Source organism: Sorex araneus, chromosome 6 (genome assembly GCF_027595985.1).
Source record: "Sorex araneus isolate mSorAra2 chromosome 6, mSorAra2.pri, whole genome shotgun sequence".
NCBI classification, from domain to species: Eukaryota; Metazoa; Chordata; class Mammalia; order Eulipotyphla; family Soricidae; genus Sorex; species Sorex araneus.
The window spans coordinates 20,765,389-20,792,430 of NC_073307.1; the positions used below are offsets into that span (position 1 = coordinate 20,765,389).

Below are 27,042 nucleotides of genomic sequence, written 5' to 3' on the forward strand. Positions count from 1 at the left end.
AAACGCGGCCCTGCGCCGTAAAGCAAGCTCGTCATCCAATAAGCTTGGAACCTCGAGTTCTAAGGGCGCTAATAATTGGAGGGTTCTAAAAACAGGCTTTCTTGATCCCGCCTCTGCCCCAAGAAAATAGCGCATGCGCAGCAGGAGTCTGAAGCAACACGGAAGTAAGGGCATCACAACCGAGGTTGTGACTGGGTTTTGTTGTTTTTCTTTTTTAGGGGGGTTTTCAATCAAGTTTCCAGACAGCTAATAGATTTGCTTCAGCTCGTCGATTTTAAAAACGAGGAATCTAATGTTGTTATCTAGAGTAATGAACTCTGCATGTGTTGCCATGATTTTCTGAATCTTAAAGCAAAAGTAGTGTTACCTGGTGATTCTAGCTGTCTTAGTGTTTACCTTCACGTGTTTACCTTCCAGATCCACGTCCGGAAAGTGCTTATTTCCACTTGGTCTTTCTTTTCTTTTTCTTCTTCCTTTTTTAAAAAGTAGTTCTATCACATTTTAACTTACTTTATCCTTCAACAGAAGGCCACTTACAGCCATTCAATATACAGGGCACAATTATCAACATTATTTGACTTAAGAATGGCAGTTATGGGCTGGAGTGATAGCACAGCGGGTAGGGCGTTTGCCTTGCACGCGGCCGACCCGGGTTTGAGTCCCAGCGTTCCGTGTGGTCCCCTGAGCACCGCCAGGGGTAATTCCTGAGTGCATGAGCTAGGAGTGACCCCTGTGCATCGCCAGGTGTGACCCAAAAAATTATCAGCAGCACGTTAGGGTAGTGAGCTCTGGCAGATGGCTCACTGTATGTTAACTTTCAATGACATGACTGTATCCAAGTTGGGGATAAGGAAATAGGGAACCAGGGGCTGAGCTCCTTAATCGGATACAGAAGCTTCACCCCAGCAAAGTTCCACCCACTCACAGAAGTCTTCAGATTACACTCATGTTTTTTATGGTCTATGCAAACCAAATCCTTGAAAAAAATTATGCAAATTACTACATTTAGTATTTTATTTAACACATCCAGCCACTTCTACAAAATCCATCATAGCAGGAAATGAACAGTAGAGTGATTCTGGCACACAAAATGGTCACCAAAACTTTAAAAGATCAGACCTCGAACGTATCAGATCACCAATTAAATCTACCATTCACTATTACTAAACACACAGTCTCATCTTGCTATTATAAATAGTGAATGTGTAGGGAGATTACACATCAATATAGGTACTGTTACATCGTTGGGATGGCATCTCTTGGTTTGCACCCTCAAACACATCAGAAACAGCCATGATTCCTCACTATCTCCCTAGAACTCCCTGAATAGAACAAGGACAGGATATGGATAAATTCCCCCACAATCTTCCTCAGAAGTTACTATAGCCAGGCTAAATATCTGGCTTCTGATGTATGCAATCAGAATTCTCTCAGCCTAAGGAGTGTTTCCCAGAGCCTTGCTCAGAGCAACCATCTTAACACCACTTAGTGGCATTCAGTGGCATTCAAATCTGCATCTGCCTCAGCAGAGAGAGCATGTCTTTTTTACATTGCAGTCCTCTGTGCACCCACAAGACAGCTGCTCACACTCGCCCAAGAATCATCAGGGCTGTCAACAATTCTGTACCCAGGAAGGACGGAGGAGGCAGAAGGCACTTGTCACTCATCCTGGCCAGATGTTGCAAAGTCAGGAACTTGACCTTTAATGAAGCTTCCACTTTTTTTTTTTTTTAAATAAAACGCAGAGGATGGCACTCAGCGGAGGATCAAGATTCAGATAGTCGCTTCTGAATTTCAGCCACAAGGTTTTCCCGTTTAATGGCCACCTGAAACATAAGAGTAACTTTCATGTGACAAACTAGAGTGATACTAGCTTCTCAGCTACTACTTTTTTTAGACTTTATTGCACATCTGCTCCATCACTTATGCCACTAAAGTAGATGACCTCAAGCTTACCTGGAGAATGCATATGCTCAAGATAAAGGAGATTTGGGTAAAGGAGAGAACTCATAGGGCTGCAGTGCATGCCTGGCATGGACTGGGATCTGGGTTTAATCTTCATGACCTTCCAAGCACTGCTAGGTACAGCCTGGGCCCAACACTGCTTGGGAGCTATCTCTCCCCTCCCCACAAAAAAAAAATAAAATAAAATAAAGAGTCAAAAATTTGACATATAGTTATTTTGTGGACTAGTCTCAAATTATCCAGTAATATTTCATTTGTCCAATTTCTCCCCACCAAGCCCATACTCACAGGCTACAAGGGCTGGAGGTGGGTAATGCATTCACCTGCATCACGATTAACCTTGGAAAGTAGTTCCTCAGTCGGATGATACGCTTTTTTGTTTTTTGTGTTTCGTTTGAGAGCCAAACCAGTAGTGTTCAGGCCCCATGATACAGTATTTCTTAAAGAATCAAGAAAATTAGAGAATGGTCTACAGAACTGAAGTTTCTTTGGCGGGTGGACAGGACAGGGAGAAAGTGTGCTTAGGGAAGGACATATACAATGGTGGAGGGAAGCAGACACTTTGGTGGAAGGTGTGGTATTAAAACATATTCAGACCAGAGCAACAGTACAGCGGGTAAGGCATTTGCCTTGCACATGGCTGACCTGGTTCCATCTCTGGTATCCTATATGGTCCCCTGAGCACTATCAGGAGTAATTCCTGATTGTAAAACCAGGAGTAACCCCTGAGCATCAATCTGTGTGACCCCTCAAAAATAAAATTAAATTTAAAAACCTGGATTAAAAAAAAACAGAAAAAAAATAATAATAAAAAATAAAAAATGAAAAAAAAAGTAACCAGGGGCTGGAGCAATAGCACAGCAGGTAGGGCGTTTGCTTTGCACGCGGCCAACCCAGGTTCGATTCCCAGCATCCCATACGGTCCCCTGAGCACCGCCAGGGGTAACTCCTGAGTGTATGAGCCAGGAGTAACCCCAGTGCATTGCCGAGTGTGACTCAAAAAGCAAAAAAAAAAAAAGTAACCCCCAGTATTAACAGTACTGTAAATCAGTGCCTCAAATAAAATCTTTTAAAAAGAAGGGCTGGATAATATAACAACTTGCCTTGCATTGACCTGGGTTTGATTCCCAACACCATATATAGTGTCCTGAGCCCTGCCAGGAGTGATTCCTGAGTGAAGATTCAGAAGTAAACCCTGAGTAAGCCAGGTATAGCCCCAACCTCCCCCCCCAAAAAAAAAAATCTGAAAAAAATTATGTTAAGTTCCTGATAAACAGCTGAAGCTCACTAAACATGAATAATTGAATATTCACTAAATACAAATTGAATATTTTTTTTAAAAGAATCTAAAAACTAGCGTTACTTGGTCTTTTTTCCATTTCCACTGGCCACCCCACTCACCTCTTCCCTGCTAGCCACTGAACGGAGCTTGATGACTCCTTCCTTTAGTTCCTGCTCTCCAATAATGGCCACCAGTGGAATGTCCATGCTCTCACAGTAGGACAGCTGAGTCAGCAGTTTAGGGTTGTTCTTATATAGCAGCTCTGCCTGAAAACATTCAATAGATTAAAGGGCTTAGAAGTGACCACACCAAACTCAAGGAGCAAGTCCTTAACATGCCAGTGAAGAGTAGAAAGATTTTTAATTCCACCACTGTTTAAAAAGATAAAAATGTATGTGTTGCCTGAATTCAACAAATACTTATAAGGCTTGAATGTCAGCTCCAACATACCTTGATCCCAGCATCCCAAAGCTCTGCAATTAGCTTCAACCGTTCTCGGAGAAAACCCTTCTGTGGTGTAGCCACAAATACTTGGGTCTCTGTGGTTCGTATCTTCTCACCAAGCTTCTATCAGTGAGAGAAGAAGTTAAAACTTTCTGGAGTTATTGAGACAGTATAATGGGTAGGGTGCTTCCTTTGCACCAGCTGACACAGGTTCAATCTTGGGCACCACATATGAACCCCCAAGCACACTGAGGAATGACCCCTGAATGCAGAGCCAGGAGTAAGCCCTGGGGACTGCTAGGTATGAACCAAAACCAAAACAACATAAAGAAAAAAACCCACAAAGTTTCCATGTACCAATACTCTTCAAAAAAAAAAAAAAAGGAACATCAGAAAAACAAAATGTTAAAGATGTTAAAGCCTCCAACCCTACTCTACCCCTCCAAAGAACCTACCTTCATCTGTTGCTCCACAATGGAGAAGATTCTTTCCACTCCAATGCTGAGTCCCACACACGGTACATTGTGACCAAAACTGCCCACCAGCCCATCGTAGCGTCCACCAGCAGCCACACTGCCCACATTCAAGGCCTTGTCCTCAGCTTGAGCTGGGGCCTGTAGTAGCACTGCTTCATAGATCACTCCGGTATAGTAGTCCAGGCCCCGAGCGAGGCTTAGATCAAAGGAGATCTGTGGGAGCAAGGCTATAATCACCCCCAGAGACGTCTTAGGGCCTTTAGAGCCCCAGAGCTTAGCAAGAGGCCCACACCCAATTCAGCTTACCTTCTCAGCAATTCCAAATAAAGTCACATATTCAAATAGCAGCTTTAGATCCTCGAGACCCTTTAGAGCCTGCTTGTTCTGAGATAACTTAGGATCCTGGAACATTTGCTCTACCAGGGACACCCCACCTAGAGAGACATGTGAGGGGAAGTAAGCCAGTATGATTTATCCAAATTTATCCCTAATGTGCTTAGGTCTCTAAGTAAATAATACTGAGGCCGGAATGATAGTACAGTGGGGAAGGCATTTGCCTTGCATGCAGCTGACCCAGGTTAGATTCCTGGCAACCCCTATGGTCCCCCAAGCACTGCCAGGAGTAATTCCTGAGTGCAGAGTCAGGAGTAACCCATAAGTATCACTGGGTGTGACCCAGAAAGAAAAAACAAACAAACAAACAAACAAACCTGATTTTATAAGACCAAAGTCTTGTCTTTGTTTTGTTTGTTTTGAAGGCCGCAAACAGTGGTGCTCAGGGTTTATTTCTGGCTCTAAACTCAGGGATCACTCCTCATGGGCTCAGGGGACCAAATGTGGTGCAAGGAATTGAACCCAGTGGGCCATGTGCAAAGCAAACACCGGATCCCTGTACTATTGCTCCGGTACCTCTCTGCTTCTACACTGGCCATCTGAACACATAAAGTAATTACAAAAAGTATAATAGGAAAAAAATTCAGGCCAGGCTCTGGAGCTGAAAGAAGCAGGTTCAGAGGCAGAGTGAGAAGTTTCACTCTCACTCTGGTTCTCAAGCGGCTCTGAAAAGCTTGATTCTTACCATGACACTGGACATAGTCCCCGATTCTATCAGCCACTTCAGGAGCCAGGCCTCTCATTGTCACCATTTCGTGTCTCACATCATTCCAAGACACCTGCACAAACACCCAAACAAAAGCTCAGCTCTGACTTCTATAATTGCAAAAGTCAAAGGCAGGTTAGAACATAAAGCCACGAAGATTATACTTTAAGATCATTTTTATAGTTCGTTACTAGAAAAGTTTCTCTGCTCATGTAGAACACCCAAAACCACAAGGAGCCAGAGCATCCTCTCCTGAGCGTGAAGCCAGTTCTAGGTGCTGCTTTCACAACCACCTTTTACCATTGAGATAGTTCTCTTCCTTTGTAAGAGTGAGAGGGGGAGGGTGCAGAAGATAAGGCTGCAATTCCCACTGCACAGAGAATTCAGATCTTGCCTCTGAAAAGTCTCTTCCTTTTGAATGTTTTCTGCATTTCCAGACACCATCTCTTCTTCCCTTCTGTCCTTCCCTCACTCCCTCTCTCCATCCATCCCTGTATTTCTGTCCTCCTGTTTTGTTTTGCTGGGGATCAAAACCTAGGCATCACACATACATGGCATGAGCCCTAGTGTTTATACCCTTAGCACCACCATCCCTTCTTTTTCTAGAGGGATATGGATTTGTGGAAACTCTTTTAGCGTCTACTGAAGTATGTTTTCTTTGTTACCTTGTCAAGCTTGTCTATCGAAGAGCAGGCGGCATGGAACTTGCTTTCAGGAACACCACAGATGGCAAGCATCCCATCCAAAATCTGTCGATCATTGACCTGTGAACTCAATCAAAGGAACCAAAGTGGCTTATCAATGCCCTTCCCCTTAAAACGCCAGCAGTCCTAACTCCCCTAATGCATACAAGGTACAGAAAGGAAACTACACAGGGTGACAGATATAGATGACAACAGATACACTGAAACAGAGACATACAGGCAATAGCTCTACCGACACACAGATACAGATATACTGAGAAATTTCGGGAGGATTATTCTACATGGGAGAAGCCAATGTTCTCTGTTGATCGTGTACTCCTTCTTTTCTCTCCTCTCATACTTTCCTAAGTAAATTTCATTCAGTAAAAACAGTTTTGCTTCACATACACAAGAAAAAATAGAAAAAGAAGGAGGAAAGAAAAAAAAGGAAACTCCTAGAGCTGTAGGCCTACAAGCGAAGGACACCTGCTGTTCCAACAAATTTTTTAGGACCTTGAGAACAAATTTAGACTTCTCCCCTCAAGTCACAGCCCTGGCTCACCTTAATGATGAAGTCCCCAAGCTGCAACCCACTTAGGATTTCACACATGATCTTCAAACACTCAGCATCAGGGATCATTGGGTCATACTGACCAGCAATGTCAAAATCCTATAGCCAAGAAACAGATGGAGGGAAAAAAAATCTTCACTGAGCAGCAAGTTTCCAGATTATCACCCCAGGTCTATCCTATCACCCTCCCCAACATGGTCACTTACACACTGGCAGAACTCTCGGTAGCGGCCTTGGACCATGCTTGGGCTCTCTCTCCGCCACACCTTTCCAACATGGTAGCGCTTCATCTTCTTCACTTTATTCATGGCCAGGTAACGAGCAAAAGGGACCTGACGTAAACAGGTTAAGGAGGAAGCAAACTGCATCCAGAGTCCTATGCACTGACATTAGGGGAGGCTGAGTCTTTAACTGGAACACACCCACTAGTGAGGGAATAAGGATCTTGAGGCTGACTTCAGCCAGTATAAGCAGTAGGGTGTATGCCTTACAGGAAGCCAACCTTGGTTCCATCCCCCAGAACCCCATACAATCTCCCGAGCCTGCAAGTGATCCCTGAGAGCAGAGGCAAGCCCTGAGCACCACCAAGCATGCACCATACAGCCTCCGACAAAAATGGAGAGAATAAGAATATTTTCTTTCTTGCCGGAGTAACAATCCAGTGGGTAGGGCACTTGCCTTGCATGCAGCCAGCCCAAGATCAATCTCAGGCACCAGATATGGTCCCCTGAACACAGCCATGATTAACTCCTATATGCAGAGCTAGGAGAAATCCTGAGCATCACCAAGAATAGCCCAAAAACCAAAATAACAACAAAAAAGCATGTATTTGACTGACCCCTGGCCACCATAGTATCAATGACTAGGATGACAAAGGAAAGTAGGGGAGTGGAGGGACTACATTTTTTCCAAAACTAGGGCTGGGGGCTAGGAGATAGGACATCAGGTAGGGTGCTTGCTTTGCATAAAGACCATTGGGTTCAACCCCCAGCACTCCATAAGGCCCCATGAGGCCTGCTGGGAGTGATTCCTGGGCACAGAGCCAAGAGTTAAGCCCTGAGCACTGCTGGGTGTGGCCCCAAAACAAAAGTCAGGGATGGGAAGGTGATGTTCTAGTAGAGCCTTGCACATGTGAAAGCCCTGTGTTCAATCTTTGGCACCACAATAAATAAATCTTTGACCTGTTTTTACCTACAATTTCGTTCCCTAAAACGTAGTTTCTGGGGCCAGAGTGATAGTACAGCAGGCAGGGTGTTTACCTTGCAAATGGCCAACCCGGGTTCAATCCCCAGCATCCCATATGATTCCCCCAAGCACCGCCAGGAGTTATTCCTGAGTGCAGAGCCAGGAGTAACCCCTGAGCATCACTGCAGGTGACCCAAAAACCAAAAAAAGAAAAAAAGAAAAAAACAAACAAACATGATTTTGACTTAAATTTCTTAAATTTAAGTCAAGATCACCTGCATGAGGGCTTAAGAGAGAGTGCAGCATAATGAGCTTGATTTGCATGCAATAACTCAGGCTGAATCCCCAGCACTGTATATAATGGTCCACTGAACAGCACCAGGAATGATCCCTGAGCACAGAGGCAGGAATACACCCTGAACACTGCAAGGTGCAGCTTAAAATACAACAACCAAAATATCATCTGCCTCTTAATTAACAGATGCTTGTTAAAAAATATTATGTTTTGGGGGCTAGAGAAGTACAGAGCATTTGCCTTGCATGTAACAGACCTGGCTTCAATCCCAGGCACTATATATGGTCCCCACTCAGGAGTAATCCCTGAGTGCAGAGCCAGCAGTAACCCCTGAGTACCACTGGCTGTGACATTCCCTCACTTGACCACCCACACAAATCCCAAATAGATTCTTTATTTGGGGGCCGTGTCTGCAGTGCTCAGGGGCTACTCTTGGCTTTGCATTCAGGGATAACTTGTGGTGATGCTTGGAGGAACCTTAGATAGTGCCAGAGATCAAACCAGTCATATGTGAGGCAAGCACCTTGCCCCCTATAGTATCTCTTTTGCCCCCCAAAACATGGTTTTCTTTTGTTTTTGTTTGTTTTTTAAACTAAATGGCAGAGGACCTGAAATTTGCGTTTCTGTAAGCTTCCTCCCAGGGATTCTGACATCCATTATAGTTCAATGACAGTTCTCTAGACCAGGCTCTGCTAGAACTGCATTTTAGGAAACATTGGAAGTAAAGGCTATTGCCACATAGGCCAAAAGGGTCCCACAGTCCTCCAAGCCTATCTATCAGAGAAAGCCCCCTGCTTTGGAGAGAATAAGCTCAGCTCCAGCACACAAAAGGATACAGTAAGGTCATAGCGCAGAGACAAGAGCTCGCCCCCCTGATCCTTCAGATCATACATGAGCTGAGAGTCCTCGCCATACTTCTCAGTGAGTGTTTCCTACAGGAGTCAAACAGAAAGAGTTACGACTTCCAGGACTCCAGAACACAGGCTAGAAGGCAGGTGAAGAAACTGGGGTCCCGAATTTCCCCTGCTCTTACTTTTAGCTCAAATGCTGGGGTATCCAATGCCTTTGCTCCATGACGTTTAAAGCAGCTGACAACCAAATCGAGAATTTTCTCCCTCACGACCACCTGCTGGGGACTAAAATCTCTAGTGCCCTAGAAATCAAAATCAGTGCCAGAGAAAACAAACATTAAAAACACATGTTTATTTAAGACAAGAGCTTAACTATGCATATAATCAGAAGCCTGGACTTCAAAAGTCTTCATTCAGATGAACCTGAACCCTATATACTATCTCAAGAATAGTGAAGCTTTGTCCATTTGTTTGATTTTTTAATCAGTCTGAAAAGGGTCAGGAAGAGATGAGCAGAGCAGTGTGTTGCACTTTAAGGCTCTCTAGTGGGACAGGGTAGGACAAAAGGCATTACCTTCGGGGTCTTGAGAGTGAAATTGCCTTTTTCTTGTGGTTTCAGCTGGGATGTTATCCAGGCCTCTGCAACCTAAGAAGAAAGTATGTGAGCTGTCATCCCCCTCCAGACAGGCCAGACCTGCCACCTTTCACCTTCCTGACCCTGTCAACCACCACCTGGAATAGTGAAGAGACACAGAACCCTCCACCACTGCTACTGCAAGCCTCAGAGGTAACAACTCAGAGCATCTCCAGGTCTCCATTTCTGCTTAAAGAGGGCAAAATAAGAGTTTGTCTCTCAGGGGCCGGAGCAATAGCACCGGGGGAGGGGAGGGGAGGGGGAGGGCGTTTGCCTTCCATGCTGCAGACCCAGGTACAATTCCCAGCATCCCATATGGTCCCAGTGGTGATTCCTGAGGGCAGAGCCAGGATTTAAAAAAAAAAAAAAAAAAAAAGTTTGTCTCTCAGATTTGGAGAGAGGGGGGAAAGAAGAACTTGAAAACAAAATAGAATGACCCCTAGGACATGGAACATGCCTGTAGAATGAACAGGAATGGATTTCCTGATTGAAGTGAAACACCCAGACTGGGGGAGGGGGAGAGAGCAGAGCCAGCTCCACTGTTTGTGGGCAGTGGCTGTGCTGTCTGTGACCCCCAATGCTGCAAGCAAAATCCAGCTGCACAGCCAGGTGCCAGGGGACACCCAAGGAAAGGGTACTCAAAGAGCACAGTAACCAAGAAAATGCTGAGCACAAGGGCAGGATTCCAACCCCCTGAGAGCACTACAGCTCAAATGTGCCAGAGTGCAGCTCAATGAATTCAACCCTTGGACAGACATAGGTAAGGGATACAACTAAAGTGTGTGATCTCCAGCATGCAAGTGTGTGAACAACGGAACTAATGAGAGACCTCCATGAGCACAACTAAAATGTGAAATAAAGCTTGCACATGGCCCCCAACATCATCACCAACAGAGGGAAGGTAAGAAGGAGAATAACTAAGCATTCTGTAGAATGACTAAACTGCAAATAAGTTACAAAAGATCTGAGCCCTGTTGTTCTTGAGTGTACAAATCACTGGCTAAGAAGACAAAAAAAGGGGGGGGGCTTTTCAAAGACAAAACAGATTCAGTGATTTTATTATTCCCAACAAGTTGTATGCCATTCCAGAAAAACAGAGGTGTGGCAGTTTCATGCGTTGGCGAATCTCTCCTCCAGAAAATGGAGTTCAAGTCCACAATCTCGCTGCAGCAATTCTAAAATGCAAAAATCTCCAAAAGCTGAACAAAAATTTAGGAAGAACTCATTTAGGAACAAATTCTAAGTTGGATTCAGTCTATGGTGTTTAATGATCTCACTTAAGTGGAGATATTCATATAATTTAGCTTGAGAAATTTTAATGTTTGCTTGCCCTCAGAAAGCTCTGGGGAGCAAAAGCGATAGTAGGGCACTTGCCTTGCAAGTGGCCGACCTGGGGTTCGATCCCCGACACCTATCTGGTCGCACAAGCCCTGACAAGTGATCCCTGGTCCAGCCAGGAGTAAGCCCTGAGCACGACAGCACCAATCCTAAAAAAAAAAAAAATTAAGTTTAGGGAAGAAACCGTGAAGCTATATTTCAATGTTTCTTCTTATGTAACGTGGGCAACTCATTTAAACTTGCAGTCTCCATTTCCTCAAGTGTGAAACAGAAATAAAAAGCCCAAGCTCTCGGCTGGCTAACCTATCTAAAACGCTCAGCTGGCTCTGTGCCGGTACACCGTGGGCACTGGTCCCTAGATCCCACCACTTTGCAAGCCGCAAAGTCCACGCGTTCAACCCTGGAGATCCAGTCCCGCTGGACCGGTGCACCTCGGCCTGGCTCACCTGGCTCTGGGAACGGGCAGCCCGGATGCACACAGCGCGCGGCGGCCGCAGGTGCTGGCCGAGCAGCACCGCCCAGGCCCTCCCCTGCAAGAGTCCGAGCTGCGGCATCGTACGGCACGGCGCCGGCTTTCCGGGCTAGGAGGCAAAGGACCCGACAACCGAGGCCGGGCGGACCCCTGAAAAGGTAGGACACTAGAGGTGAAGACCGAGGACCAGCGAGGCGCTTCTGCACCTCTCAAACACAGCCGGTCAACTCGAGTTCTTTCAGGTTCCCTCTCACTTTTGGCAAACCCAGTAGCAACCGGAAGTGACTGCTGTGCTCCCCGGAACCTCTCTAGGCTGGCGGGCTGGCAACTCGATAGCCGGAAGTCATCCGAGTCTAGACTGCGGCGGGTACCGCCGGCCCGGACAGCTGTCGGTTCTTCTTAGCAACCACGATGGCAGAACGTGGGGCGCTAGAGGAGCTGGTGCGACTTCAGGGGGAGCGCGTGCGGAGCCTCAAGCAGCAGAAGGCCAGCGCCGAGCAGGTGCGACCCAAGTATCAGGCCAAAGCAGGGCCAGGGAGGATAGACAGCTGGAGTGGACTACAGGAAGGATAGGGATGTGGGGAGAAGGGGCCGTGCTGGTAGGGAGCACCGGCTGCATGGGGAGATAACCCGACTGGGACCCGAGAGAAGCAGTGCCAGCTGGGAGGAGAGAGATCGGCCGCAGATCATGATGAGGGACTTAGACTGAATGAATGGCGGGGGAGGGAGGGAGTGGCTGGTGTTGATAGCCCCGCGCCTGCGTTTTCTACAGATCGAAGAGGAGGTAGCGAAATTACTGCAGCTGAAGGCACAGCTGGGCCCAGATGAAGGGAAACAGAAGTTTGTACTCAAAACTCCCAAGGTAAATACTATATCTTTTGTGGCGAGTGAGACAGGTGTCACTCGCAAAGATAAGTATGTCTGCTTTCCCGAACCAGATCACGAAGGAGCAGCAGAAGTACTAGACACTGCAGTTGTTGGGCCGGATTGACCTCCGCGTGTCATTCTGGGAGAGCTAAGTGATGACAGAAACTAGGCCAGCGGGGTGCTTAAGGGTGTCGGCCAGTTACTGCTAGTCTTTCAGAAAATATTAACTGAGTACTTACTCAGTTCTTAAAACTGTATCAAGTACGGAGTACCCCGTGGTGAAGAACAGCTTACCCTCCTGGAGCTTATATTCCACTAAAGAAAACAATGGTAGAAAAAAGTTCACACTCCTGGATATGTAATTACAAATTGCTTTAGGTGATATATAAAATTAACAAGTATGTTCTGAGACAAATAACGGCTCATGGGGCTGGAGTGGTGGTGGAGGTTCTTTATTTCTCCCTAAAGAAATCATGGAAATAGTAAGGGACTTGCCTTGCGAATAGCACATTGGTTTGTGTCCCCGGGAGCTGCCTGTGGGCAGCCAGACCGCCACCAAGGGTTACTCTTGAGTACAGAGCCATGAATAGTGTCCAAATGGGTGGGGATGGGATGTGGGGGTGGGGCAGTTCCTTACCCTGAAAGAAAAAATGGTGAAGTAATAACAGATCAGTAGGCAGCAAGGGGAAGATTGTGTGAGGCAGATGGTTCAGATTGTAAGATGGGAAGATTGTAAGTTGAGAATGGAAACCTAGACTCAGGAAAAAAATAGTGGTAGTTTCCAGAACCAAACAGGGAGAGTAGAGTGGAATGAGTTTGGCCATTCCTAGGTCAGGCTCCAGGATTTTAGTTCTATAAAGAGAACAGCTTACTCCCTCATCTGGTTCCATTGACAGTTCATTCATTTATCAATTGTACTTGCTGCTGACTTCTGGGTATTCGGGTGGTACATTTACCCTGAGAGGCTGAGCTTAGATGCTTGGAACTCAATGATATTCAGAGAATGTGTGTGAATTTTGAATCCCTAAGGGGAGTTATATTTAGATAACACCTTCAAAAGGTAAAGAAAATATAGGTGCTGGAAACACTGTAGTTACACGTGGCTGACCCAGAATCTCCCCCTGGCATCCCAGAAAGCCCCTGAGCCCTGCCAGGTGTGATCCTGAGTATAGAGCTAGGAATAAGCCCTGAGCACAGCTGAGTGTGGGGTTCCCTTCCCCACCAAAAAAAATCCTTGGAAATAGAACTAAATTAGTTCTAACTAAAAGGGATAGTACAACAGGTCAGACACTTGCCTTACATCAGCCAAGGTTTGATCCCTGTCACCATATGGTCTCCTAAATTCTGCCAGGAGCAATCCATGAACACAGAGCCAGGAGTAAACCCTGAGCACCACTAGGTGTGGCCCCCAAAAGAAAAAAGTATAAGTAAATTAAAAAGCTATACTTTTTAATTAAAAACAGGACTTAGATGATAACAAATTGATTTGGTAATGAATAAGAAATTATTTGTGCTCTTTTTATAATTTGCCTGCAGAAAAATCTATGCTTCATATTTTTCATTATCGACATCTAGACATTATTCTTTGCTTTCAAGTTCCATCTCTGATTGATTGGCTGATTTTAACCCCAAGGGCACACGAGACTACAGTCCCCGGCAGATGGCAGTTCGGGAGAAGGTGTTTGATGTCATCATTAGCTGCTTCAAGCGCCACGGTGCTGAAGTGATTGATACGCCTGTGTTTGAACTAAAGGTGAGAGACAGCAGAGAAGGGGACTGCCTGGTTGGAGAGTGGGTCTGTGAATTAGAAAGGAAGTATGAGGTGCAGATAGTACAGTGGGTGGGTAGGGCACTTGCCTTCCACATGGCTGACCCAGGTTCAGTCCTCAGGACTCCATATGGTTCCCTAAGCCTGCCAGGAGTAAGCTCTGAGCACTGCTGGGTGTGGCTCAAAAATTTAAAAAAAAAAAAAAGGGAATGGTGAGAATGAAGGCCCAAAGGTCTATTTCCTTCTGTGGACAAAGCAGAGAAACGAGAGGGACTGACTTAGAAGGACAGACCTGCATTTTCTTCAGCTTGGCTGTGGCCAGTGTCTTCCTAATGAGGTCTTAGAAGTAGAAGAGCTAGGGCTCCTAAAACTACATTCCTTGGACTTGAAATGTTTGCTAGAAACATGCAAATCATACATATAAAGTATGTGTGTGTATGAGAGAGAGAGAGAGAGACAGAGAGAGAGAGAGAGAGAGAGAGAGAGAGAGAGAGAGAGAGAGAAAGGGAGTGTGTGTGTGTGTGTGTGTGTGTGTGTGTGTATCACTGTCATCTTGTTGTTCATCGATTTACTCAAGCGGGCGCCAGTAACGTATCCATTCATCCCAGCCCTGAGATTTTTGCAGCTTCTCCTCACTTGTTTTTCCCAACGATTGGAGGGTCTTTCCAGGGTCAGGGGAATGAGATCTGTTATTGTTACTGTATTTGGCATATCGAATATGCCACGGGGAGCTTGCTAGGCTCTTCTGTGTGGGTGGGATACTCTCTGTAGCTTGCCGGGCTTTCCAAGAGGCTTATATATATTTCTCTTTATGATGATGTGTCCTGTGGCCGTGAAGTGTCCGAGAAGCCCAGGAATATGTTCACTCATGCATGAGGCTCGGCCCGAGCATGTGGAAAGCGGCCTGGAGCGTGGCGGCGGTGGGGTAGTGGAGGTTGGCTGCTGGGTCTGGATCCCTTGGGGCTGGGAGGGATCAGCCGCACCCCTCTGGGGCACCCCGGTACAGAGTCCAGTGGCATGGTTATGGGGGTTCTCATTTTATGCTCCCTTCTGGGAGAAGCAGCCATGAGTTCTGGAGGGTGGCTGATGAGGAGATTATATATAAATATATATTCATATATATTTATATAAAATGTATATAAAATATATATAGCACTGTCGTCCCATTGTTCATCGATTTGCTCGAGTGGGCACCAGTAACATCTCCATTGTAAGACCTGTTTTTACTGTTTTTGGCATATTGGATACACCATGGGGAGCTTGCCAGGCTCTTCCGTGTAGGTGGGATACTCTTGGTAGCTTGCCAGACTCTCCAAAAGGGACGGAGGAATTGAACCTGGGTCAGCCACATGCAAGGCAAATGCCCTACCCGCTGTGCTATCACTCCATATATATGTGTATATATATATATACACACACACACACACACATATATATATATACACACACACACACATATATATATATATATATATATATACACACACACATATATATAAACATTCTTTCCCCCCCTCCCCAGAACTTTTGGGCCACATCTAGTGGTCCAGGCATGTGCTGACTGGGTTCAATGCTCAGAGAACCAGGCGGTGCTGGGGAGAGAAGCAGAAGCTCCTGGCATGGAAAACATATGCTGTAGCCCTTGAGCTATCTTTCCAGCCCCAGGAGTTTCCTTTCTTTATTTACTTTGCAGTACCTAGGATTGAACTTAGAACCTCACACATGTGCAAGGCAAGTGCTCTGTAGCTAAGCCACACTCCCTTCCCAGCCACTCTTGTCTTGATGGGCCCTAATCTCGAACCTCCTACGTGGAACTGTGCCTCTAACCCACTGAGCAGTTTCTCTCTAGCCCCTCTTCCCTCTTCTTGAGCTTTTCCCTGCTGTCTCTTTTTATGCCTTTAATTTCAAATGAAGTTACATTGCTTGTTTTATTTGAATTTGCTTATTTTGTTTTGGGGCCACACCCAGTGAGATGCTCGGGGTTTCCTGGTGCTGCACTCAGGAATTGTTTGTGGTGGTACTCAGGGGACCGTATGGAATGCTGGGGATTGACCATGTGCAAGGCAAACACCCTATCCAAATGACTATTGCTCAGGCCGCATAGTGTTTGTTTTCTTTTTAAATTGCAGTTAAAATCCCATTCCTCAAATAATCCTTACACATGCTTCATCTAAAACACTTCTTATTGGGGGGCTGGAGCAATAGCACAGCGGGTAGGGCATTTGCCTTGCATGCGGCCGACCCGGGTTCGATTCCCGGCATCCCATATGGTCCCCTGAGCACCGCCAGGGATAACTCCTGAGTGAAGAGCCCAGGAGTAACCCCTGTGCATCACCGGGTGTGACCCAAAAAGTCAAAAAATAAAAAATAAATAAAAATAAAACACTTCTTATTGGGAACTGCATATGGAGCCCAAAGCCCCTCTGGTAATAGCCTCTGAGTGCTCTCCGTGTGACTCAAAGCCAGAAAATAATTTTTAAACATTCCTTAAATAATAAACTAGTTCTTATTGGGCTGGGAAGATAGCTCAAAGGGCTAGAGCAGATCTTTTGCCAGTGGGAATCCTTGGTTGATCTCTTGTACTGCACAATCCTCAGGGCACTATATGAATGGCCAACAAAAAAATATATAATAGCATAGGCTGGGGCTGGAGTGAGTGGGGCGCCTGCCTTGCACACAGCTGCCTTGGATTCCATCTCTAGCACTGTATATGGTCCCCAGGAGTGATCCCTGAATGTAGAGCCGGAGTAAGCCCTGAGCATAACTGGGTGTGGCAAAAAACAATAAAAATAAAAAAGTAAAGTAGGAGTGACAAACTCAGTGGGCTGACTGCATGCTTTGCATACGGGAGACATAAGTTCAATCCCTGTGCTATCTGGTCCCCATAGTACCACTGGAAGATACCTCCCCTCCCCCAAAGCCCATAAGTAGAAATAACCCCAGAGCACAGCTGAGTGTGGTTTAAGAAACTATCTATCTATCTATCTATCTATCTGTCTATCTATAATATTAATATTGGCTGGAAATGGAGCTCCGTAGTGGAGCATTTGTCTCCATTTGTCAATTTAAAAAAAAAAATTGCCTGAATAGGGGGCAAAGAGATAGTGTAGGGGTAAAGTGCTTGCCTTACATACAGCCGACCTAGGTTCAGTCCCTGGCATCCTATATGGTCCCTTGAGCACTACCTGGAATACCTCCTGAGCTTCGCCAAGTTATGACCCAAAAATAAAAAAAAAATAATAAATTTTTAATGCCCAAATATATATGCTGAAATATGAGACATTTTTAAAAATAGGAATAACCTAACATTTGATTAACATTAGGATGATGTTTCTCACTGAATATTGTGCTGTGTTTTTGTTTATTCTTCCCTCTTGGGCTCAGTCTTAGGAGGGTCACTGCTGATGACTACACATTGCCAGCGATGGACCTGGGCCTCCCACGTGCAGAGCACGTACTCTAGCCCTTGGATCTCTCTGCTTTCTTTGCAGCTGCAAAAATAAAGCTTCAGGGAGGATAGGGCTGCAAATAGGGCTTTTGTTTGCCTTGCATGTGGCTGACCTGGGTTTAATCCCCAGCACGACATAAGTCCCCAAGCCCACCAGGAATGAGCTCGGAGTCAGAAGTAAGCCCTGAGCACTTCAGGTATGGCCCAAAACCCGAAAATAAGTAAATAAATAATAATACGGTTCAACTCTCAAAGTGGAAAAGTGATAAAAAAAAAAAAAAAAACAAGCATTAGTGTTCATTCTGGTTGTAACTGCACCAAATAGGTAAGCATTTAGGGTAGAGAACAGAAATATGGACACAGTGAAATTAATGGTATCAAAGTTGTGTCTTTTGTGTTCAGCACTTCTCTTTTACTGCTAAATTTATCATAGTGACCACATTTCTTTATGTTTTCTCCAGGAAACACTGACTGGGAAATATGGGGAAGACTCTAAGCTTATCTACGATCTGAAGGACCAGGGTGGGGAGCTGCTGTCCCTTCGCTATGACCTCACCGTATCTTTTCAGACTCGGGTTATCGACGCTTTGAATGGGGTTGTTTATAGCCTCTGGTTTGTGGACAGTCAGACACAGGTGGAACCCAGTAAGATTCCTTTGACGATAGAGGGGTTATTTCCTTAAACCGGGAGCAGGACTTGGCTCAACAGCACATAGACTGAGAAGTCAGCATGCTGAGTGAGGCCCCTGCCTTATGTTGGGCTGCATTCTGTCTCTCACAGCTCCGCTGGCTCCAGAAAGCCTCCCTGCCCTGCTCTGTGCACAGAGTTCTCCGTAATTGGCCCACAGCACATTTCGTTTCCTCCAAGCTGTGTCAGAGAGTACACGTGGCCCATTTTCTGTTCCTGGTCAGTCTGCCAGGCCAGCTGTCAGGCTCCACAGAGCCCAGGGCAGACACCATCAAAAAGAAAGTCACTTTAATCTTTTCTGAAACCTCCGCCACCCATTGTGGTGACAAAGTTGATTCTTTCAGATGTCCACAGTGCTGTTCATCTTAAGGGGTTGGTTTTGCCTGGCCTAGGGAGGATTCACATCATTCTAGGGTGTAACCAGGATAATCTAAACAGGATAATCAATCTTCAGGCTGTGTCAGGAGGGCCTTTCTCCTTAACTCTTTGTCATCAGGTTCCTTTTGCTCGATATTTGGCAATGAATAAACTGACCAACATCAAGCGCTACCATATAGCAAAAGTGTATCGGCGGGATAACCCAGCAATGACCCGGGGGCGCTATCGCGAATTCTACCAGTGTGTGAGTATGTTTGTGGGGCAAGATGGGCCCTGGCTCAAGCAGTAGACAGTATTGAGTAATTATAGTGTCCTGAGTAAACTGAATGTCCCAGAAATGTTACCTTTTGTAGTATTTTCACACAGATTTCATTCAGATCCAATGGACAGGGGAGGACAGGAATTGCTCTCTATATTTTATATGTGAGTAACCTTAATACCCAAGAAGATCATAGGAATGAGAACGGCAAAGTGAGCGCTGCAGAGATGATACAGGGGTTAAGGCACTTGCCTTGCATATGACTGATTCTGATTTTGATCCCTGGCACCACATCTGGTCCTCTAAGTATTGTCAAGTGACTCGTGAGTAGAGCCAGAAAAAATCCCTGAGCACAACGTCGTGTGGCCAAATGCTACCCAACCCCTGTACCCTCCTCCCGCCCCAAAAAAAGGAAAAAGAAAAATGAGATTAGCCATTAATGCTCTTTCTAGTAAACCAAACAGGTGGAGAGAGAACACAGAGGGCTGAGAGCATGCTTTGCACGTAGGAACCTGGGATCATTCCCTGGCACCACATGGTGCCAGCACTGGGAGTGACTCCTGAATACTTGGCACCTGGGCCTGCCCTCACACAGGAGAAGATGCTGTGGTCCTATTATGCACATACATAATAGGATCACAGCAAAGGATGGGGAAATTGGATTGGAGGTGTCACATCATCCAGATGGAGCCAGAGCTTTTGCATGACTAGAGAATGAGTCAGGACAAGGCCTCACAGCAGAGGGAGGAATAAGTAGATGAATGAGATAACAATGGGGTAGGCCAGTAGAAGAAAAGGAAACCAGGACTGGCCAAGGGGTGGCCTGATGTGCAGCAAAGAGGAAGCTGCGGCTCTGCGCCTCTGCGCATGCCAGGCCTCGGAGAACGGAGCTCCTAGGAGTTCCCACTGCAGAGACTGACTCTTCTCCCCGCAGGACTTTGACATCGCTGGCCAGTTTGACCCCATGATCCCTGATGCAGAGTGCCTGAAAATCATGTGTGAGATCCTGAGCTCCCTTCAGATCGGTGACTTCCTGATCAAGGTCAGAGCTGAATGGTGCTGGGAGGGCACGCCTGGGCCTACAGCGGCCCCCGCGGCCCCAGCTCAGGGCGTCCCGCCACACTGCACCCTGGCTTCCTGCAGGTCAATGACCGGCGCATCCTAGACGGAATGTTTGCCATCTGTGGTGTTCCAGACAGCAAGTTCCGCACCATCTGCTCCTCAGTGGACAAGCTGGACAAGGTAATGACCCAGAGGCCAGACTCTTCCACCATCCTGCCCTGTCTAATAAAAAACAAGATTTGGAGAAAGGGGGGCCTAGCTCTGATCTAACAGGAACATCATCTCGGGGGCAAGGCTACAGGGCACTCTGCACAATCCCCACCTCTTGCTCTAGGAGGGCCCCCACCTGCTCTGTGTGGGGAGCTGTTGAGGGGATGGGCCCTGACTGGTGTCTCTCTGCCCAGGTGTCCTGGGAGGAAGTAAAGAATGAGATGGTGGGGGAAAAGGGCCTTGCACCTGAAGTGGCCGACAGCATCGGGGTCTACGTCCAGCAGCATGGTAAGGAATAGAGCACGTCTCCGGCAGCTCTCCACTGCCCTCAGCGCTTAAACATGTGTGTGTGTGTGTGTGTGTGTGTGTGTGTGTGTGTGTGTGTGTGTGTGTGTGTGTAATGGCAGGGAGAGAAGGGAAGGGAGTGTGTGTGAGAGAGAGGGGAAAGAATGTATATATGTGCACATATGTGTGAGGGTTAGGGATGGGAGTCTGTGTGTGTGAGAGAAAGAGACAGACAGATGGGAGGGTTAGGGTTAGCTGTACTGTGTTGTTTGTATAGGAGAAATGGGAAGGGAGAGTGTGTGTTGGAGAGAAGAAAAGGGGGGGGGGAGAGAGAGAAGGGAAAGGAGTATGTGCTGAGAACATGGCACAGTCCAGGCAGAAAGGTAAAGCCCTCCTTCCTTCACCTTCTTGTCAGCCTGGCTCACAAATGTCTCTCTCCAGGTGGGGTATCCCTAGTTGACCAGTTGCTTCAGGATTCGAAGCTGTCCCAAAACAAGCAGGCCTTGGAGGGCCTGGGAGACCTGAAGCTGCTGTTTGAGTACCTGACCCTGTTTGGCGTTGCTGACAAGGTGAGTTGGGCTGGGGCCAGCAGCCCTCCGCTGGGCTCCGGGGCTGGGCCCTCACGGGTGAACCCCTGCTCTTCTCCCCACAGATCTCCTTTGACCTGAGCCTCGCGAGAGGGCTGGACTACTACACGGGCGTGATCTATGAGGCCGTGCTGCTGCAGACTCCAGCTAGGGAAGGGGAAGAGCCCCTCGGTGTGGGCAGTGTCGCCGCTGGAGGCCGCTATGATGGACTGGTGGGCATGTTTGACCCCAAAGGGCGCAAGGTGCCCTGCGTGGGGCTCAGCGTTGGAGTGGAGCGCATCTTCTCCATTGTGGAGCAGAGGCTGGAGGTGAGTTCTGGGGAAAGCAGATGAAGGAAGATCATGTGGGGCCCACACCTCCCTCTCAAAACACAGTCGACAGGTAGGTGTTGGGCTCCACATGATCTTCCTTGATCTCTAGGAGGCAGGGAGCATATTTGCCCAAAAAATGAAGAAACGGTGGTTGCTGATCTCCCCAGCCCCCATTAGAGGCCAGCTTTATGGATCTTTGATCCTTTTTGCACAAACTCCTTTGCTCTGGTCCCTGCTTCCCTGGGGCTCTCAGAAATCTTAGCTGGTCTTGGGGCTGGAGCCATAGCACAGCGGGTAGGGCCTTTGCCTTGCATGCAGCCGACCTGGGTTCGATTCCCAGCATCCCATATGGTCTCCTGAGCACCGCCAGGAGTAATTCCTGATTGCAGAGCCAGGAGTAACCCCTGTGCATCGCCAGGTGTGACCCAAAAACAAAACAAAAAAAAAAAAAAAGAAAGAAATCTTAGCGGGTCTATTCAAAGACCCCGATCATCTTCAATGGCAGTATTTAATGTTTTTCACGCATTGTCTAATAAAATTCTCACAAGCGTGCTCTGACAAGAGCTACTTTTTGCATTTACATTTTTCAGACAAGGGACCTGAAGCATTATAGAGCCAATGACAAGGTGAATCATGAAAGGCAGGGTCAGAATGTGGATCCAGACAGCGCTACTAGCACAAAGCGGCATTAGTGTCTCTAAGTGATACTAAGTGGGACCCCTCAGAACGCTGACTTGACTCTGGCACCTTAGGTCACACCAGAGAAACCCTTCATCACCTCACCCCTTCCTATGTGGCTGTTTACACTTCACCCCCAGGGAGTGCTCAGGCCACGTCATGCCAGGCGCTCATCTTTGTCTTTAGAGTGGAAACCGCCCTTGTTTCCCAATTGAGGCCACTCTTCTGATGGGCGGGTTGTGTTGTAAGAATGTGCAAGTTGTTTTCCAGAAAAAAAAAAAAGATAAGGACAACAGCAGCATTCTCCCTATACCCCTATCCACACCCTCCCCAACCCCCCCCCAACACCCTGGTGGTACCCTGAGTGAGCACTTAGTAAGGGGGAACTCCACTGCCAGGGTTGGTGGGTGGGCTCACAGTGGCACATCTGTGTGAATGTTCTTTCAGGGGGAGATGAGCTTAAAGTTATTACACATCCACACCCTTTGCCTTTCCCTCGTGTTATTTGACTCTGACCAGTCATGTGTACAGGCAAGACAGTTCATTTCTTCTCTCTCTCAGCAGCTCTACCTTTTGCCACATTAGCTGGAGGAGGTGGTTGGCCCCTGGCCTGGTGAAGTTCACTGAGTCCAGGGCTGGTCTTAGAATCCTGACAGGAACCCACTCTGTCCCTTGAAGGTGTTGTCCAGGGTTACCCAGCTCCCTGACTCTCCTCTGTCCTGTCCCCAGGCACTGGAGGAGAAGGTGCGGACCACAGAGACACAAGTGCTTGTGGCCTCTGCACAGAAGAAGCTGCTGGAGGAGAGACTGAAGCTCGCTGCGGAGTTATGGGATGCTGGCATCAAGGTAGAGGAGGCTGGCTCTGGGAATGCCGGCAGTCTAAAGCAGAGCGCACCCTTGGTGCTGGGGAGGTAACCCAAAGGGCTAGAGCCCATACTTGGCATGCTGGAGCCTGGGTTCCGTCCCTGGCACCGCCTGGTCTCTGGGAGTAGCACCTGAGCGATGCCAGTTGTGACCCAAACCCCACCCACCTCCCCACTACCAACACAAACACACACACACACACACACACACACACACACACAGCAAGCAAACTCACCCTTAGTGATGGTGCCATGACTCGTAACTTCTTAGGAGGGAGCTAAGAGCAGGGTGCCAGCTTAGGTCCTGGTCTCTGGGAGTAGCACCTGAGCGATCGATGCCAGTTGTGACCCAAACCCTATCCACCTCCCCACTACCAACACATACACACACACACACACACACACACACACACACACACACACACACACACAGAGCAAGCAAACTCTCTCACACACACATACACACACAGAGCAAGCAAACTCACCCTTAGTGATGGTGCCATGACTCTAACTTCTTAGGAGGGAGCTAAGAGCAGGGTGCCAGCTTAGGTCCCCCAGAAATTGTCCTCAGGACAGCAAAGCTAGGCCTCACATTCTGCCCTGGTGCCCGCAGGCAGAGCTGCTCTACAAGAAGAACCCTAAGTTACTGAATCAGTTGCAGTACTGCGAAGAGACAGGCATCCCCCTGGTGGCCATCATCGGTGAACAGGAGCTCAAGGAAGGGGTCATCAAGCTCCGCTCAGTGGCCAGCAGGGAAGAGGTAAGGGGGCAAGCTGGAAGGCTGCGGGAGGGATGTCTGCTGTTCTGGCAGGCCAGTGCCCATTAAGACTGGGCAGATAGTGGCACAGCGCCTTCTCCACAAGCACCTCTTGGCTCTTGGGCTCCCCCCAGAAACACCCTCTACCTGCAGTGCTTGGGCTCCTGTCCCCTGCTGACCCCAAGGGAGAGCAAGATGTGCTCCCTCCCTGGCAGTGGAGCAGGCAGTGCTCATACCACCTCCCCCGCCCCGCCAGGTGGATGTCCGGAGAGAAGACCTGGTGGACGAGATCAAACGGAGAACGAGCCAGCCCCTGTGCATCTGCTGACCGACTAGCAAGGCCGCAGAGGGAAAGTGGACTGACACTGCGTGAGGCCAAGACAGGGAACTTGGCAATGACCTTCCGCAGCCTGCCTGGATCTGTCCCAGCCGGGAGACCCGGAGAGCGGCCAGAATTGAGACTTTTTAAAAAATTAAGATTATTTTATTGATAATTAGCCACCGGCGGCAGGGCGGGGGTTGAGGGGGTGGGGAATGGCCATTTTGCATCGAAGGCCCAAGAGGTTTAGTCCTATGAGCCCTTCCCTCCCCGGGCCTGGCTGCAGGAAGGGGCCTAAAATGGTTTCATCTGCGGCGCCCTACAACGGAAGGCGCAAAGTCCCGCAAACACCACCAAAGGTCCAATAAATGCCTAAACTACTGGAGCCTATTTGCATCAATGTTGCCAATCTCGCCTTCCGCATCGGTCAGGGCCTCCCACTCGGACCACCAGTGGTGGCGAAGGGGTGAGCAGTTAGGCGTGGTGAAAGGGTACCAGGAGGTTCTGGCCCACTGCGGGTGTTTCTTGGGGAGACAGCTGCCCGGGGGCCTTGCCCGGGGCAGAGCTCTGGGCACCTGGGGTCCAGCCACACCTGTGACGGTGCTTCCCTGCGGTTCACGTGCGGAGGGGGCCTCCGCCCCCCGGGGAGGCGGGGTCGCGTCCCGGGCCAATGAGCGCTGTTGGGGGGGGGGAGGTTGGAGAGGTAGGGAAACTTCCAGAGTGCTACAGAGTTGGGGGAGGAGGTTATAAAGGGGGTGGCCACGGACCAGCTGGAGAGCCATGCAGTCCAAGCGGGAGTGCGAGGTAGGAGCTTGGCACCCAGAGCGTCACCCAGCGCCCCTTTGCTTAAGGAGCTGGGGCAGCGGGACCCCAGTGCGGCGTGCGCGTGGGGTCGGGGGTGGGGGCCACGCCGTGCGATCCGCCATTCCCACCTGCCCTTTGGCTTGCAGCTCTGGTGTGAGCGAGTGAATCCGGAGAACAAGGCGGCGCTGGAGGCGTGGGTCAGGGAGACGGGCATCCGCCTGGTGCAGGTGAACGGGCAGAGGAAGTACGGCGGTCCACCCCCAGGTACGGCAGCCCCTTCCCACCGCTGCCGCGACGGCCTCCACGGCCCCCTTTGGGGGAGGGGCCAGAGCGGAGGAGGGGTGGGCTGTAAGGTCAGGACCCCAGGCTTCCCTTTCCGCCTCCCCAGCAGATGGGGAGATTTTGTCTCAGCGCCCACCACCCCTCCACGAAAGGGGCCGGTCTTTAAAGGGCCCCGGTTCTGCCAGCCCCCGGGGCTTGCATCTCTGTGCCCTGACCCGGGCTTCCGAGCTCGACCCTTTTCACAGATGATTGCCAAAGCCCCTCCCGCCCTGGTCCCCCACCCGCAGCCAGCCTGATGAATGACGGCGCCCCTCCCCACCCTTCTCCCCCAGGCTGGGTGGGCAGCCCGCCGCCCGCCGGCTCCGAGGTGTTTATCGGGCGGCTGCCGCAGGACGTGTACGAGCACCAGCTGATCCCACTGTTCCAGCGCGTGGGCCGCCTCTACGAGTTCCGCCTGATGATGACCTTCAGCGGCCTGAACCGCGGCTTCGCCTATGCCCGCTACAGCTCGCGGCGCGGCGCCCAGGCCGCCATCGCCACGCTGCACAACCACCAGCTGCGGCCGTCCTGCCCGCTGCTCGTGTGCCGCAGCACGGAGAAGTGCGAGCTGAGCGTGGACGGGCTGCCGCAGGCTCTGAGTCGCCGCGCGCTGCTGCTCGCGCTGCAGCCGCTGGGCCCCGGCCTGCAGGAGGCGCTGCTGCTGCCCAGCCCCGGGCCGGCGCCCGCGCAGATGGCGCTGCTCAAGTTCAGCTCCCACCGCGCCGCCGCTATGGCCAAAAAGGCCCTGGTGGAAGGTAGGAGGGGCGAAAGGGGGGCGCGGAAGATGCGAGAAGTTGGGGGTAGGGGCCGTGGTTTGAGGCCAAACACATCCAAGCACTACCACTAAGGTGGGAGAGGCTGCAAGACTGGGGGCCAAACTGGCCAGAGTGGGTAGTCTTTAATTACGCATTTGAGCTGATTTTTAAATGTATGGTGTTGCAACCTGGCACCTCCTACCTAAATCAAGGCTTCCCTGATCTCCTGACTGAATATTCAGCATCTCAAAGAAACTGAAGGGTGGCCTTTAAAGGTGAGGAGACTGCAGGTGAGACACTGACTTGCCCGAGGGGATCTAGGCCTTTTATCTGTGGAGCCTACCTTTTATTCTGGAGGAAAAAGCTTTCTCAAATTACTTAGCACATAAAGCCTGCATCTCCTCCAAGAAGGCTTAGAAAAAGGTAGCCTGTATTATACCTTCTTTACAAAAGCCACACAATGAAGCCTGGAGACAGTACTTGCCCAAGGTCACATCTCAGGGAAATGGGGAAGTTCAAAATTAAGCAGAGGACCAGATTTCATCCCCAGCACCTTATGTGATCCCTGTCCCAGCAAGGAGAGACCCCTGAGCCAAGGGTGACCCCATGCACCCCTTCCCCCACCACAAACAAAAAACAAAACAACCCAGCTTCTAAGGGCTCACAGGAACTGGGGACTTTGGCCCCAGGAGTTGACCTGCTCTTGTCTGTCTTTCCTCAGGGCAGTCACGCCTCTGTGGGGAGCAGGTAGCAGTGGAGTGGCTCAAGCCAGACCTGAAGCAGAGACTCCGCCAGCAGCTAGTGGGTCCCTCCCTGCGGTGCCTGCAGCCAGAGGGCAGCCAGTTGGGCCTGGCTAATGCCAAGCTTGAGTCCCAAGGAGCTCGGGCTGCCCTGCAGCTTCTGTGCCAACGGATGAAGCTGGGCAGTCCAGTGTTTCTTACCAAGTGTCTGGGCACAAGCCATACTGGCTGGCACCGCTTCTGGTACCAGGTGGTGATCCCTGGCCACCCAGTGCCCTTCAGTGGTCTTATCTGGGTCGTGCTAGCCCAGGAAGGGCAGGAGGTGCACGAGGCTGCTAAGGAGGCTGTGTCGCTGCGACTGCTGGAGGCGATGAGTGAGTGCGGGTCTAGCCTCCTGCAGTCTTCTGAGGCTGAGGCAGATGCCGTGCCTAAGCAGTGACCCCATCCTCCCCGCGGGAGCCTGAACAAGGAGGCAAAGCTCAGCAGGCCTGGGCAGCCACCCCCCTCATCCCAAGAGGAGCCCGGGGTCTGCCCTAAGCCTGACAGCCTCCTAGCTGGGGGCAGCTGGCATCTGGCTGGGCAGTGGGCAGGGCTTTACCCATCTCTCAACCCAGGGGAGGAGTTAGGTGTGACCCCAGGGTCTTCCT

General features: G+C 49.2%; 3 protein-coding genes and 1 non-coding gene across 4 annotated transcripts; 3 read left to right on the forward strand and 1 right to left on the reverse strand.

Moving 5' to 3' along the window:
- Nucleotides 1-1,000: 1,000 nt before the first annotated feature.
- HARS2 (histidyl-tRNA synthetase 2, mitochondrial) lies at nt 1,001-11,561 on the reverse strand. Its single transcript, XM_004609941.2, has 13 exons — nt 11,270-11,561; nt 9,426-9,497; nt 9,034-9,153; nt 8,837-8,932; nt 6,727-6,852; nt 6,512-6,619; nt 5,932-6,030; nt 5,246-5,339; nt 4,474-4,601; nt 4,147-4,380; nt 3,698-3,814; nt 3,367-3,513; nt 1,001-1,826 (listed from the first exon to the last, which is right to left on the reverse strand). Exons 1-13 carry the CDS (start codon nt 11,375-11,377, stop codon nt 1,767-1,769), a joined length of 1,509 nt encoding a protein of 502 aa, XP_004609998.2. The 5' UTR covers nt 11,378-11,561; the 3' UTR covers nt 1,001-1,766.
- Nucleotides 5,421-5,624, forward strand: LOC129406143 (small nucleolar RNA U3). Its single transcript, XR_008630817.1, has one exon. It is a non-coding gene; the product is annotated as a small nucleolar RNA U3 (small nucleolar RNA).
- A 73-nt stretch (nt 11,562-11,634) lies between the features above and the next one.
- Nucleotides 11,635-24,160, forward strand: HARS1 (histidyl-tRNA synthetase 1). Its single transcript, XM_004609936.2, has 13 exons — nt 11,635-11,796; nt 12,068-12,157; nt 13,796-13,915; nt 17,840-17,935; nt 18,563-18,688; nt 19,638-19,745; nt 19,847-19,945; nt 20,170-20,263; nt 20,702-20,829; nt 20,913-21,155; nt 22,566-22,682; nt 23,313-23,459; nt 23,713-24,160. The coding sequence occupies exons 1-13, from the start codon at nt 11,707-11,709 to the stop codon at nt 23,782-23,784; spliced, it is 1,530 nt and encodes a 509-aa protein (XP_004609993.1). The 5' UTR covers nt 11,635-11,706; the 3' UTR covers nt 23,785-24,160.
- On the forward strand, nt 24,075-26,919 carry DND1 (DND microRNA-mediated repression inhibitor 1). Its single transcript, XM_055141984.1, has 5 exons — nt 24,075-24,108; nt 24,207-24,241; nt 24,726-24,843; nt 25,194-25,655; nt 26,377-26,919. The coding sequence occupies exons 1-5, from the start codon at nt 24,075-24,077 to the stop codon at nt 26,832-26,834; spliced, it is 1,107 nt and encodes a 368-aa protein (XP_054997959.1). The 3' UTR covers nt 26,835-26,919.
- The last annotated feature ends 123 nt before the right edge of the window (nt 26,920-27,042 follow it).

Excerpts from the sequence above, each read along its gene's own strand:
- HARS2 (XM_004609941.2), bottom strand. The coding sequence starts at position 11,377 with ATGCCGCAGCTCGGACTCTTGCAGGGGAGGGCCTGGGCGGTGCTGCTC. Across the intron at positions 6,620-6,726 it reads ACCGAGAGTTCTGCCAGTGT|GATTTTGACATTGCTGGTCA; the intron begins GTAAGTGACCAT and ends TCTTGGCTATAG. Across the intron at positions 1,827-3,366 it reads CAGTGGCTAGCAGGGAAGAG|GTGGCCATTAAACGGGAAAA; the intron begins GTGAGTGGGGTG and ends CTTATGTTTCAG.
- HARS1 (XM_004609936.2), top strand. The coding sequence starts at position 11,707 with ATGGCAGAACGTGGGGCGCTAGAGGAGCTGGTGCGACTTCAGGGGGAG. Across the intron at positions 19,946-20,169 it reads CAGTGGACAAGCTGGACAAG|GTGTCCTGGGAGGAAGTAAA; the intron begins GTAATGACCCAG and ends CTCTCTGCCCAG. Across the intron at positions 21,156-22,565 it reads TTGTGGAGCAGAGGCTGGAG|GCACTGGAGGAGAAGGTGCG; the intron begins GTGAGTTCTGGG and ends TCCTGTCCCCAG.
- DND1 (XM_055141984.1), top strand. The coding sequence starts at position 24,075 with ATGGTTTCATCTGCGGCGCCCTACAACGGAAGGC. Across the intron at positions 24,242-24,725 it reads CCACCAGTGGTGGCGAAGGG|CTCTGGTGTGAGCGAGTGAA; the intron begins GTGAGCAGTTAG and ends TTTGGCTTGCAG. Across the intron at positions 24,844-25,193 it reads GTACGGCGGTCCACCCCCAG|GCTGGGTGGGCAGCCCGCCG; the intron begins GTACGGCAGCCC and ends CTTCTCCCCCAG.